General features: G+C 40.2%; 1 protein-coding gene across 4 annotated transcripts in view; it reads left to right on the forward strand.

Moving 5' to 3' along the window:
- SORCS3 (sortilin related VPS10 domain containing receptor 3) overlaps positions 1-14,400 on the forward strand; it is a 584,946-nt gene that overhangs the window by 297,711 nt on the left and 272,835 nt on the right. For all 4 annotated transcript variants that reach the window (XM_082408251.1, XM_082408252.1, XM_082408253.1 and 1 more), the window contains exon 4: positions 10,931-11,089. In XM_082408251.1, the coding sequence (XP_082264377.1) occupies positions 10,931-11,089 (159 nt within the window). The remainder of the gene's footprint in view (positions 1-10,930; positions 11,090-14,400) is intronic.

Consider the following 14,400-nt stretch of genomic DNA (forward strand, 5'->3'; position numbering starts at 1 on the left):
TTGGTCAAGCAAACTTTGAAACCCTTGAGCGACCTTCACTCAGCCGCACATCAGATATTGACTGAGTATGTGCTTCACTGAGCACAGCAAAGACCAGCGGATGTGGTATCAGTGACACTCTCTGTCTTTAAGGCACTTAACATCCAGGGGGCAAAGTGAGATGAATACAAGTGAAACAAAATTTAACTAATATGTTAAAATATATAAAATGTTTATAACTTTTCACATATTTTAAACAGGAAGCCATAGTTCAGTGTGATCGCGAATTTGCCAATGGAGTTCATGGAAGGTAGAGATCGTTCCGCTGGAGCAGTTGAGAGGCTTCATGGAAGGGAGGGAATTACAAAGGGCCTGGAAGGAAGGCATGGACCAGGGAAAATGCTGGGCTTTCTAGGTAAGGAGGAACATTAGCAAAGATGGGAATGTTAGAGGAGTGCTTGGCTAGGGTATACGGTTGGGTTGTAGAGATCAAGCCTGAGAACAATATGGGGGCCCACTTAAGAAGTGTCTTGAGGTGCCAGACTTGGTTTTCGTGACCTGTTGAGGGTACTGGAGTTTCTTATGGAGAGGAAATGCCATGCTCATGATCCGAGCTGGGCCAGGGGAGAGCCATCATGCAGTGCAGGGCAGGCCAGATGGTCTACAGCCTGGGTGGGGCGGACAGCCAGGACTCCTGCTCGAGAGGAGGTCGGGACCAGCGCTCCCTGAGCTGGGAGGTGCTCTTGCTGCTGTCTCAGTGAGGTACGCCCGGTAGCTGCCCCGCCTTCACCCATGCCTGTCCTGCCCTCAGAGCAGTGCTCGCAGTGTGGGCACGTACTTGTCCAGCTTCTCAGTTTTTCCACCGGCGGGCAATGGGCAGCATAATCCTGTTGGGATTCTCGAAAGGGCTAATGGGAAAGTGTGGGTATGTGTGGTGAGAGAGAGAGAAACATTTCGTTTTTATGAGCAGGTAATATCTGCTCATATCTGCAGAATAGCAGAATAATAGGGAAAAAAATAGAAAAGTGTAAGAAAAAAAATGAAAATGACTCATGATCTTGCTGCACAGTAACACCTACTGCTAACATGTAGTGAATTTTTCCTTCAAGTTGTTCATTTGTGCATAAATATGGGCATGAGATAGAAACAGTTTTTAACAAATTTGAAATTAAGCCTCATATGTTTTCAGCCTGCTTGTTATGCACGGCTTCCACATATGATTATTTTTCACGTGTCATAAAACTATTTGAATTCATACTTAATAGCTGCATAATATTCCATTGAATGGATTTAGCCGACTTTATTTAATTATTCTATCAGCTATTTGGTTTGTTTCCAATGTTTTAGTGTTATAAATAACGCTGAGATGAACACACAGGTGCATAAGTCTTTCATTGGGTCCCTGTTGGTTTCCTTGGACAGATTCCTAGAAGAGAAATTACAGGGTCAAAAGTATGAATATTTATGAATCTTGTTCCATATTGCTACATTGCTTTCCAGAGCAGTCATGCCAATGTATACTTGCATCAACACTGACTGTCTGCATGTTTCACTCCACTGTCTTGGCCATGGTCACCAATATCCTCCACATTGCTAGATTCAGTGGTCACTTCTCCAGAACTCATCTTACTGAACTGTCAGCTGCATTTGACACAGTTGGACACTCTCTTTCCTGATACACTTTCTTTCCTTGGTTTCAAAGTTTTGAGGACATCACACTCTCTGGGTCTTCCTTCTCCTTCTCACACTTCATTTCTGGTCCCTCCTTACATCTTTGACCCTTAAACAGTGTGCTAGAGCCCAGTTCTCAGACTCTTTTCTATCTATATTTGCTGTCTCTGTGATCTCCAGATTCATGTCTAAATGCTGTTCAAACACTGAAGTCTCCTAAATTCTTATCTGCAGGCCAGCCCGCTCTATCCACTGTCTACGCATCAGCCCCTCTGGATGTCTGTTAGGCATCTGACACCTAGCCTTTTCAAAATCATATTCCTCATTTCCAAAGCCCCCAATCTGCTCCTCCCATAAGCTTTCCTGTCTCATAAACAAGCAATTCTGTTTTCCCACTTGTTCAGGCCAAAAACCTACCTGACCATTTGAGTTATTTCCAATTTTTGATCATGATAAACAACACTGAAATGAACATACAGGTATAAAACTTTTTATTTTTTAATGAGACCTCTCACTTTCTCTTGCTCCCTACAGCTCATCTGTAAGCAGACCTTTTTGACTTTTCCTTTATCCCCATAGATGGACCACATCTCAGTAACTGAGACGGCACTCCATCATCAGCCTCTCCCACCTGGATCATTTCAGTGGCCTCTTACTGGTCTCTCTGATTCTTTACCTGCTATTCCCCACCTCCCACAATGCTCTATTCAGCTGGAGTTAAAGGATCAAAATACAAGCCATAGCCTACATCACCTTGCTCGAAGCCCGCCAGTGCTTTCCACATCCCTTGGGATAAAGCCAGGGTGCTCATATCACCTACTGCCCCCATGCTCAACTCTCTACTTCCTTCGCTCTGTTCTAGCTCAGTGGACTCCTACAGCCTTTCTGAAATGTCCCCTTCTCAGTGAGGCCTTTCCTGACCCTGCTACTCAACTTTCAGACCCTCCCCTTCAGTACTTCCTATTTCCTTTCCTGATTTATTTTAATCTAAAGGACTCGTCACCATCTGATAAGCTACATACTTTACCTCTTTGTTTATTGTCTGTTCTCCTCTCACTAGGATGCAATTTCTCTGAGGGCAGGGTTTTTCATTTGGTTTGATTATTGCCCTTATCCTGGTCTTTATAGTACAGCCTGGCATAAAGTAAAGACTCTGTAAATAATGGTTGAATGAATACTGTTTATATGTCTGATTAGTTTTCAAATTTTCTTAGCAAGTTGTTTTATCTCATCTCATATCCAATTTTATATTTTTCTTTCTGTTTTTTTTTAAATTGTGAAATACACATAACATATAGTTTACCACCTTAACCATTTTTAGATGTACATTTCAGTAGTGTTAAGTACATTCACATTGTTTTGCAGCCAGACTCCAGAACTCTTTCCATCTGGTAAAACTATGCCCATTAAACAACTCCTCATTCTCCGTTTTCCCCCAGCTTCTGGCAGCCATTATTCTACTTTCTGTCTTTATGAATTTGACTAGTCTAGGTACTGTAATAGAAATCATACAGTGTTTGTCTTTTGGCTTATTTCACTTAACATAATGTCTTTACGTTTAATCCATGTTGTAGCATGTGTCAGAATTCCTTTCCTTTTTAAGACTGAATAATATTCCATTATATGTATATACCACATTTTGTTTATTCCTCCATCAGTGGACACTTGGGTTGCTTCCACATTTTGGCTATTGTTAATAATGGTATTTTGAACATGGATGTACAAATATCTCTTTGAGATCCTGCTTTCAATTCTTTAGGGCATATATCCAGAAGTGAAAAGTCTGGATCATATGTAATTCCATTTTTTTTTTTTTTTTTTGAGGAACTACTATACTGTTTTCCATAGCAGCTGCACCATTTAGAATTCACATCAACAATGCACAAGGGTTCCAATTTCCCTAAGTCCTCACCAGATATATATTATATATATATTTTTGAAAAATGTCTATTCAAGTCCTTTGCTCATTTTTTAATTGAGTTGTTTTTTGTTGTTGTTGATTTGGGATTTTTATATATTTTTTTCCTGATTGGCCTCAATGATTGTTGCTTTACTGCTGATGCTTGAGTTAAATTCTGAAGGACAAGTAGAAATATACTTAATAAAATGGGTTGGAGTGGAAAGGTGGGGAGTCTAATCTTGGCAAAGAGAATGGCATGTATAAATACTAATGGGTGAAAGGGACTTTCATATAAACATAAATATGAATTGATGTTCTACCTGAAAAATGTATATGTACTTTACAAATTTTTCCCAAAATAGGATATATGTGTGTGTGTGTATACATATATATATACTCATAAATGCACAAATATTGTAACAAGATTTCTCAGTAGCAGTACTATCGACATTTTGGGCTAGATAATTATTTGTTGTTCAGTGCTGTCCTGTGCATTGTAATTATTTAACAGCATCCCTGGCCTCTACCCAGTAGATGCGAGTTACTCTCTTTCTTGACCCTAGTTGTGACAATTAAAATGTCTCCAGGGAGGGGGAATAGATGAAATAGGTGAAGGGGATCAGAGGTACAAAGTTCCAGCTATAAAATAAATGTCATGGGGGATGTAATGTACATGCAGAGAATGTAGTCAATAATATTGTAACAACTTTGGTTAACAGGGTGGTATCTGGTCTTATTGCAGTGATCATGTCAAAATGTATAAAAATACAAATCACCATGTTGTACACCTGAAAGTAATATAATATTGTATGTTAATTATAACTCAATAGAAAAAAATGTTTCCATACATTGCTAAATGTCCCCTGAGGGCAGCCCCTTTTCTTGCCAGCTATAACTTCTGCTATGAGAGGAGATGTTAGGTAGAGAGATAAATAGATAGATGGGCGGTGGGGAGCGAATACTGGTATATTGTTATATTGTGATTAAGACCCTTATCTGTAACAGGCTTTATTTGTGTGTAAGTCAATATTCAACAACATATCGATTATGTCAGTAGGTTTAGGGGTCAGCCTAAAGAATATCTCTTATATTCTTTGTGAGCTTGTATTGATATTATTGTTATTTCTTACTGAGCACTAACTGTGCTAAGAGTCTCCCATTAGGACTCAATTATACAGTAAATTATAGCATTTCTCCTTTTCTATTCAGAGGAAGTCTACTTATTCCTATTCAAAGACTGTTTTCAAAGCATTGAACTACAATTTGTTTCCTTTGCATTTCTGGGATTCTGGCAGAGTGCGAGGCTGAGAAACCTATAGCTTTCACCCCATTTTATAGATTGCACACAGGAGAACCAGAGCATGGCAACTGAATAAAGTAACATATTCATTAATTTTACAATTTGGGTATTATAAGACTCACCCAGCAGCAGGAAGGTGGGCATTCTGGAAAGATTTCTGGGGAGGATTTTGACATCTTCAATACTAAGTTTGACTGGTTTAGACACAAATAAGCCTATAGGCTTTTGAAAATCTAAGTTGCTGAAGCAAAGCCTTGCCTGATTCCTGACTTACATCTGTGTCTTTTGTAATTTGCAACCAGCCATTAAAATCAGGGCCACCATTATGCAAGTTTCCCAGGAATTTCCTACAAAAAGAATTACGGGTCCAAAAAAAGAAAGTAAAAAAGATATTGTACCATCTGTATGTTGGTAAACTCTAAAACTTGTCCATCTCTAATCTGAGATACAGACAATTCATGTACCATAAATGCCCAAATCCATAGAGACAGGCTGTATGAGGCTCTTACCCCTAAGGCAGTGGTGTGTTTAATTCCTTCATGGGCCAGAGCCTCCCATTGAAGAGATGAGAGTGGTCATTCAAAGTGCAATGGTGTTTAGTGAATTGACAATTACCTACTGATTGGTGTTCATTTTGGCGGTGTTGCTATTTGCTAAAATAGTGTGTTTTTCTTAAAATGTTACAAGGAATGTAAAATAAGTGTAAATTGTAGTCTTTTTTTTCCCTCATCCTTTCACGTTTTTTAAAAATTGTGGTACTAATATGCATAACGTGAGAGCTACCCTCTTACCAAACTCTTCCAATTGCGCAGTGCAGTATTGTTAACTATAAGCACAAAGTTGTACAGCAGATCTCTAGAACTTGATCGTCTTGCAGGCCTGAAGCTTTATACCCATTGAACAGCAGCTCCCCTTTACCCCAACCACCCATCCCTTTGGTTTTTATCTACAAAACTCAGGGAGCCAAGAGGGAGGCAAATAATCCCCAAATCTCCAACCTGCTTGGCATCACTTCTGACTTCATTTGTGCTCTTATCCTGGGTGGTTTATAGATCCAGGTTCATGTTTATTTAGCCGTTATGGCCCTGTGCTAAGCTCTTTAATCATTATCTCATTTAATCCTCTCAAGAGCATTGTGAGTTAGAGATAATTATTATCGGTTTTTTTCATAGATGAGATAACTGATTGGAAAAACTGGGTAATATCCTCACGTTTACACATAAAGTAGCAGACTGAAGATTTGAACTCAAGACACCTGCCCCCAGAGCCTATGGCATTAATAACTCTGCTCAACCCGAAATGAAAGACCCCCTCCTCCTCTTCCAGCACGTGCATACACCCACTGCAGATGTTGTGTCAGGACAAGCTAGATAAAGAATCAAAGCAAACTGAAGCAAAAGCAAAATAAAACAAAACAAAAAATCTCCAGTGGGAACTCTTCCCTGTTCATATTAGCAAAATCACATAAATGCAGAATTCACAGATGTCTTAACAGGTATTGCCATAAGTTTTATATGTATATACCTGCAATTAAAGATTCAAAGGCAAGGGTTATAAATTTTTTTGGGTCTGTAGGATAAAACTGTCATAACTATGCCAAGAGTCACATTCCTATTTCATAAATTCAGTCCACACACATATTGAATGTGAGTAAAAATTGTTTTGTAACAATCTCATTTTAAACGTTTTAAGGAAAGGTGTGTACTTTCCATGTCGGCATAGTTCTTACCACTCCTTGTTTTGCTTTATCTGCTTTGCTCACTTAGTTTACCTGCTTTGCCCTCTTAGGCATTTACCTTTGAAATCCCTTCTTCCCAGTAACAATCTTGGTGGGCATGGGATGATTTTCTTTATATATGTAGTTATAGAAGTAGTTACGTAGATTCATACACAATATACATATTTTACCTTGAGGCTTAACTTTTGCTGAGGCTTTGCTTTCTGATTCTCTTTATGTTAATATTATGGTTCCCTCTTTTCCTTTTTCTTTTTTTTTTTAGCACTAACTTTCTGTTTCTCCTTTGGATTCCTATTCATTTAATTCTTCGTGTCCTCTTGGCCAAAGGTGGATATGAGTCAGAGGAGGAAAGGGGCTTTCTTGAAACTGCTTTTTGGTGTGTGGATTTCTTAGAGTTGCTTTAAAAAGAATAAAGAGCTGCTTCTCTGACGTTCCCTTGTCCCTTGGTAAAGCACAAAGTGCTAAGATTTCAAGGTCCAGAAAAGCATTAGTGTTAGTGTGTATGTGTGTGGCAAGAGGTGGTGGCATTTGAGTCCATCAGAGGAGGTAATAGGCAAGTTGCTTTCCTCCTCTGAGCCTCAGTTTCTTTACCTGTAAAATGCAAGTAATGATATGTCACATAATTTGTTTCAGGTTTCGATAAAATACCCTGTTAAGTGCCCAGCACAGGTTAGGAATCCAAAACATGTAGGTTTCTACGTCCCTCCTTCCATTCTTCTCATACACTAGGATTGAATACAGACACTGCCAGTGATATCAAAGTATATAAAAGGATTTTTTTAACATCTTTATTGAGGTATAATTGCTTTACATTGTTGTGTTAGTTGCTGCTGTATAACAAAGTGAATCAGCTATACATATACATATACATATATCCCCACATCTCCTCCCTCTTGCATCTCCCTCCCACCCTCCCTATCCCACCTCTCTAGGTGGTCACAAAGCACGAGCTGATCTCCCTGTGCTATGTGGCTGCTTCCCACTAGCTAGCTATTTTACATTTGGTAGTGTATGTATGTCACTGCCACTCTCTCACTTCGTCTCAGCTTACCCTTCCCCCTCCCCGTGTCCTCAAGTCCATTCTCTACGTCTGCGTCTTTATTCCTGTCCTGCCCCTAGGTTCTTCAGAATCATTTTTTTTTTAGATTCCATATATATGTGGTAGCATACGGTATTTGTTTTTCTCTTTCTGACTTACTTCACTCTGTATGAGAGACTCTAGGTCTATCCACCTCCCTACGAATAACTCAATTTCGTTTCTTTTTATGGCTGAGTAATATTCCATTGTATATATGTGCCATACCTTCTTTATCCATTCATCTGTCATTGGACACTTAGGTTGCTTCCATGTACATGACTCTTTTTGAATTATGGTTTTCTCAGGGTATATGCAAAAAAAAGGATTTCTGATGAGAATGTCAGAGAAAGGTTGCAATAAAAATGTCCTCTTGACAACAAAAGCACCCTAAAACCAACACACAATCTCAATACACCTTATATATGTGTATTTCTGTACATGTGCATGCATATATGTGCCACAGCGATATATGTGTAAGTGTATGTGTGCACACATATATGCCTCATTTGTGTGCGGATTAATGTGTTTGTGTATGCAAGTAATGTAGTGTGTGTGCAGGAAGAAACAGGGCTGGACGAAGAGAGTACATTGCACTAGATATTTGATGGTAACCCTCATTCAGTATATTGTAACTCATGGTATATAAACTAAAGTTCATTTATGATGTTGGTCTTATCTTCTAATTAAAATCATAGGCATGAAGCTTCTTTATACCTGCATAAAATAAGCAGTTTAATTTCTCTGCACCAGGGGAGAAATGATTTCATTGCCTGTTATGTAGCTCATCGGTACGTGCTGGGAAGCAAGAGAGGGTGGTTATGAAAGCTTCATTCTTTCCCTGTATATTTGTCCTTGCAGACTCTGCAAGGAGCATGGGTGCCCCTCTTAGGTTTTTTCAAGGGCAGCAGGGGTGCTTTTACCAGTAGTCCCTACCCTTCACAGTGCCAAGGGAGGAGAAAGTTATTGTCTATGAATAACCCATCGCAGAGCTTTTCCCTTAGATTATTCACACATGAATGGAAAAAAAAAAACGATACTGCATCTATTTCTCAGAAATTTGCTGATAACTAGTAATAACTTATTTCAATGAAGCCAAAGCAAGTATTTGAGAAAAAGAAAGTAGACTTGTCTTGGAAGCTATAAAGGAATAAAAGAGGAAAATAACTATGAATCTTAGCAGTTAAAGGCATTGAATTTGTTTAAAGCTTACTTCATAATACTAATATATACTATGGGTAAATTTTTTAAATCCTAGTATTCAGTAGTTTTATTTTATGAGGTATGGAAATTTTTTTTGACTTTACTTGGTACTTTGGACCCCATGGTGCAGACTGTGTGTAGCGGTAGCCCTAATAACTGGTGGCGGTACAGCCCAAGACAGGACAAATTATAAGAGGAAATAAACTCATTTGCTCATTCAGTCACTGGGCAAACATTGGAAGTTCAAAGAAGCTGGGTTGAGTTGGGTGATAAAGGTCAAAAGGGCTTTGTTGCTGATGGAACCAAACACATACACAAGGGGCAGATCCTATCAGGCTATTTTAAGAATTTTAGAATATAGGAAGATCAAAGATAAGCCATTGAATGGTTTTAGATTATTCTGGCCACAGTGTGCAAAGTGAATTGGAGGGGATACTGGTTGAAGCTGTGAGAATGACGAGGGGTGTCTTACAGGAATCCAATACAGAGATGGTCACATTTTGGACTAAGGCAATCACAATGGGCAGGGAGAGAACGGATCTGATTTTAGAGTTAATTAGTAGGTAAAATACGCAGAGCTTAGAGACTAATTAATTATAGGAGGTGAATGGAAAAACAGAGTTAGGGATGGTGTTGGGCATTTGGCTTCACGTGGGATGGGTGGTTGGTGGAGACACTCACTGAGCCAGGAAACACTGGGGAGGGGGAGGGCTTGGATGAGGTAGATCCTGGGGCATGCTGAATGTCAGGTGTCTTGAGACATCCAAATAGAAGAAGGCACCAGGCAGCTGAGTTTTCAAGTCTGAAACTCAGAGGAGACCTCAGACTGACATTTAATTTACGAGTTGTCCCCAGAAAGGTGGTAATGAAAAAAATAAATAAAAATGAGGGTGGAAGTGGTCACTGAGGAACGGTGTGTCGAGTGAAAAGAGAAGAAAGTCAAAACTGAGGGTTGAGGAGTGGCCATATTATAAGGGTAATCAGAGAAAGTTGAGTATTCAAAAGAGGCGGAAAGGAGAACCAGAGAAGTATGGTGTTACAGAAGCCCCTGGAAGAAAATGCTTCCAGAAGGATGGAATTGTCAGTGGTAACAAAGACTGCTAAGCGTTTAACTAAGGGACAGCTAGGTCTGAGTATCTCAGTGTTTATTGGATTTAAATACTAGAAAATCACTCACACCTTTAGTGAGACCAATGCCACTGAGGTCCTGTGAATAGAAGTCAAATTGCCCTGACTGGAGGGGCTTTTAAATCCTGAGAGGTCGGTAGTAACCATAACTATCACTTGTCAAAAATATGCACCATGCCAGGCATTCAAAGCCAGTTCTTGTGTTGTCAGACCCAGTTATTGTTGAGGAAACCAAGGCCTCCAGAGGTTAAGTGGCTTTTCAAGGTGACAGTATGACAGAGAAGTGTTGATACTTGAACGTGCTCTTTCAGGTGCCGAAGCCTTTTCACTACACCACCCTGCCCATTGGGCTTGGGGACGACAAACTTTCCTGAGCATCAGTATTTGTCCCAAAGGCCTTTGGGGATGTGTGCTTTGGAAAACATCTAGAGCAAAGGGGTCATGAAACCACTTAAATCAATTAAATCACGAAGACAGTTTAGAAAGAACGAAACAGTGGGATCTCTTTCATGACTAAAGAGCAGTAAGACCAGTAGAGTGATGGAAGAGTGACATGAGAATTGACTGCGGGACGATGAGGAGGCAGAGGTGTGATGGTCGTCCTAAGGTCAGGGGACAGAGGACCCCAGGAATAAACTTCCAGTACTTAAAGGTACAAGTTACAAACATCAAAAATGAAGGTATTTAAAAGAAGGACCTCAGAAAAATGAATTCTCATTTGTATGCAGACCTAGCCTTGAACAGTATTTTAGCTCAATTCAGCAATGAGGGACTAAATTGGGAAAGAAAAATACCAATATTTCATCTAGAGGCCCAGATGCCCCTTTCTGTGCTGTGATATACAAGTACAGAGGACTTTATATTTATGCTTTAATTTCTTGTATTTATTCTCTCCTACTAACTCTGTCTGTATTTTCTCCTCTCCCCTTTCTTTAGATCATGCTTCTTAGTGATCCTGAGATGGAGAGCAGCATATTGATCAGCTCAGATGAAGGGGCAACCTATCAGAAATACCGGCTCACCTTCTATATCCAGAGTCTGCTCTTTCACCCCAAGCAAGAGGACTGGGTGCTGGCCTACAGTCTGGATCAAAAGGTGAACAAATACTGCTGTCATTCATGTCCTGTCACTCAGGTGCCACCCAGTGAAAAGCACTTGCTTAGTCAATCCAAATGTTGGAGGGCATTCAGTGACATTGTATCCTTCCAACCAAGTTGATTGTGTCTGCAGCTAACTAACTTTCCTTTCTAGTCTTTCATATCAAAATATGCAGGCAGATATATTTCATTTATTGACAATGTTATTTGTCATTTCACGGGTTTGAGATAGTTTTCTCTATGATTTTACTCATTTGACCTTTAAAACAACCTTGTGCTGTAAGTAGGAAATGTATATCCTTAATAATTTTATGGAGACTATAGTAAACAAAGGTGCAGAAAAGCTAAGGTGCTGGTTCAAACACACTCAGCTAGTAGCTGGAGGAGCCAGGGCTTGGATGCTTGCTGTCAGACTCCAAGTCTAGGAATATCCCTTCACACCTGCTGCTTTGAATGGGAATATAACCACTGTTCTCAATTTAGCAAAGGGAGGGAAGCCTCCAACATGTCCATTTCATTATTTTCTAAAAGTACATCCAAGATAGAGTAGCCCAATGAGTCCTTCCCTTTGAGTTTCAGATCCATACATCCAGCTGTGTACTTGACCTTGTCTCCTGTGTATCTCAAAAGTTTCTCGATTCAACATATTCCAAAGATGAACTCTTGACCTTCCCCCAGCATAGTTGGTTCTCTTCCAGTATTCCCTAATTGTATTCATTTAGTTGCAAACCTAGGAGGTATCCTTAATATTTCCTGTAGTATGTGTTTATACTATAACCTGAACAATATATTTCCCAAATGTAGATCTTTTGATTTCATGCCTTTGCTTAAACTCCTTCAGCATTTTCTCATTACTCGCAGAAAAAAAGACCAAAGTCCTCCGTAGGCTCTATTAGCACCTACCTGGTCTGGTCCCTCCTTCTGTCTCCTGACTCACTGTTAGCACTTCCCTTTCAATGGCCATCTTTCAGTCCCCTCCCCGCCCCAGCTGTCCCCCTTGCTCCCTTTCCTGGGCCTGGGATCTTCTTCCCTAAAGCAAACCTCCTCACTGTCAGATCTCAGATGTAGCATCACTTCTGCAGGACGTCTTCCCTAAACTCCCTGATAAAGTTAAATCCCCCTTGGTGTTCTTTCTCGTAAGGCTCTGCACCCTTCCCTTCAAGGGTACCTGTCACGGTTGAGATTTTCCATTGACTGATGTGAATTTGGCATCGTCAGCATTTCTCACTAGATTGCAAGCTCTAGGAAGGCAGGACGGTGCCTGGTTTCACTCACAGTTGTAGCACCAGACCCTAGGACAGGGCCTGCTACTTACTGATCATCAGTATTTGTTAGGCAAATGAATTAGTGGATGAATTCATTGGTGCTATGGTAATGAGCCCTTTGTAGCTGATCAACTTATACCTAAGAGACTTAATTCTTCTTTGTATTTCCTGCTTTCTCCAGAACCTTAGTACAGTGTTTGATGCCAAACTATTATGTAACAATGTTTCAATCAGTGAAAGGAAATGGATAATTATGAACACTATATTGCATAGAGATATCTACAGAATCACCTTGGTTGAAATAGCTTCCTCTCTCTGTTCTCTCTTAAGTCCTGAAACAGTTGCTCCTCAGTATATATTTGAATATATACTTTGTAAATGTGAGTGTGTGTGCGTGTGTGTGTGTGTGTGCATGTGTGTGAGATGTCAGCACCTTTAAACAATAATTTCAACATAACCTTTATATCTCTCATTAATAGAGCCTCATGGTAGGCGCCACGTGCTAAATGCAATTCCCTAAGGACACCCACATGACATTTGCAGAGCAAAAGCCATTGCAAATACATTTCTTTCATGACATCAGGTGGATATTGTATGAAAGACTTAGCCAAATGTCAGATAGTCTGTGAGTTTAGATGCTTAGTATAGCCAGGAATTTTGAAGATACATTGAAAAAAAAAATCATTTGGATGTTAAATGGTATGGTAATTTATTTAGATGAAACTCAGAACCCTTAACCCGTGTTTTTACTTATGCAGAGACAAGCTAGGTTAGAGGCAACAGACGTCTCGTGCCAAGAGGTTAATAAGCCAAATGCAATATGCCTTGCGTGTCTATAGAAGAACTATTCTTTTTCTCCAATTCCACAGCACTGAGAACATCTACGGCATTGCTTGTGAAGTACCCTTGTGGATATAGTGCATTCAAGATACTTTCTGACTCGGTGGTTGCTTTTTCACTTGGTAAAAATATTTGGAAATGTGGCAGTGGGAGCTGATGGATTTCTCTAATCACACTGCACATTTCCAGATGTATTCTTCCTTAAGTTCGCTTTCTTGTTGACATCTTTTGTGTGAAGTGGCTGAATGTTCTTTAGGTCCATCACGTTTCTAACCAGTGCCCTGCTACTCTTTTAAATAAATGGTGTGAGGAGGCCGATGACGCCCCTGGCAACATTTGTGGAGATGCCATAAAACATCATCCAGGCATCCAGTTTACAGCAGAGTTTTTCTTTATTTCAGGGTAATTTATGGGTTTAGAGTCAAGGAGAGGGGCGCTACGGAGCAGCAAATGAAGATGCAAGGGTGGTTGAGATTGATATACAAATGTCTTATTTCAGACTGCTGCCTTCTCTGATGTGCATGCATTGAGGTGCTGGTTTCTTCTAGAGAAAATGAAAAGTGCTAGGATTAAGGTAACTGCAGCATCAAAGGGAGATGTTTGTGGCGAGGAGTGAATCAATGTTTCCATTACTGTGCCTTTGATGAAATGCACTAGCCATTTCTTTAGAATTGGTAAGACTGTCTCTTTAGTTGTGTGTATTACAAAAGACCTAATTGAATGATATTTTAAAAGGACAATATCCAATTGCTCTACTTTCCAAATTGCTACCCCAAAGCTGCAGGAGACTTGCTAGGAGTTCTTACTCGGTAAAGGCACTGCTGGAGAATTAAGGAAATACCTTCTGGATAGAACAAAATTGTGTCTAGAAGTTGAGAGCTGCACATGACGTTGTGTTCCTTGAGATGCTGTATGGCAGGTTGTGAATCACCTGGGAAACATGGCTCGCTTGTACTGGTCAGGGCCTGTTCGGGGGTGAAAGTGATCCAAGCCTTCCAACTTCCAAAGCTATGAAGGGGTATGGAGGTAGGGGCAAATGCACCTTGCACTTGACCCTGTTGAAGGATCATGCCTCTCCAATTCTGCTGTGTCTCGATCTAGCCAAGTCCTTTCTGTGTCCTGCTCAGTGCGACTTGGGCCTTTGACCAAGTCCTTCTATTCTGGCCATCCTGTGAGTCCTGCCACAGGACTATGCCAGCTCCCC

This window comes from Balaenoptera borealis (assembly GCF_965194805.1).
Source record: "Balaenoptera borealis genome assembly, chromosome: 10".
Lineage (NCBI taxonomy): Eukaryota > Metazoa > Chordata > Mammalia > Artiodactyla > Balaenopteridae > Balaenoptera > Balaenoptera borealis.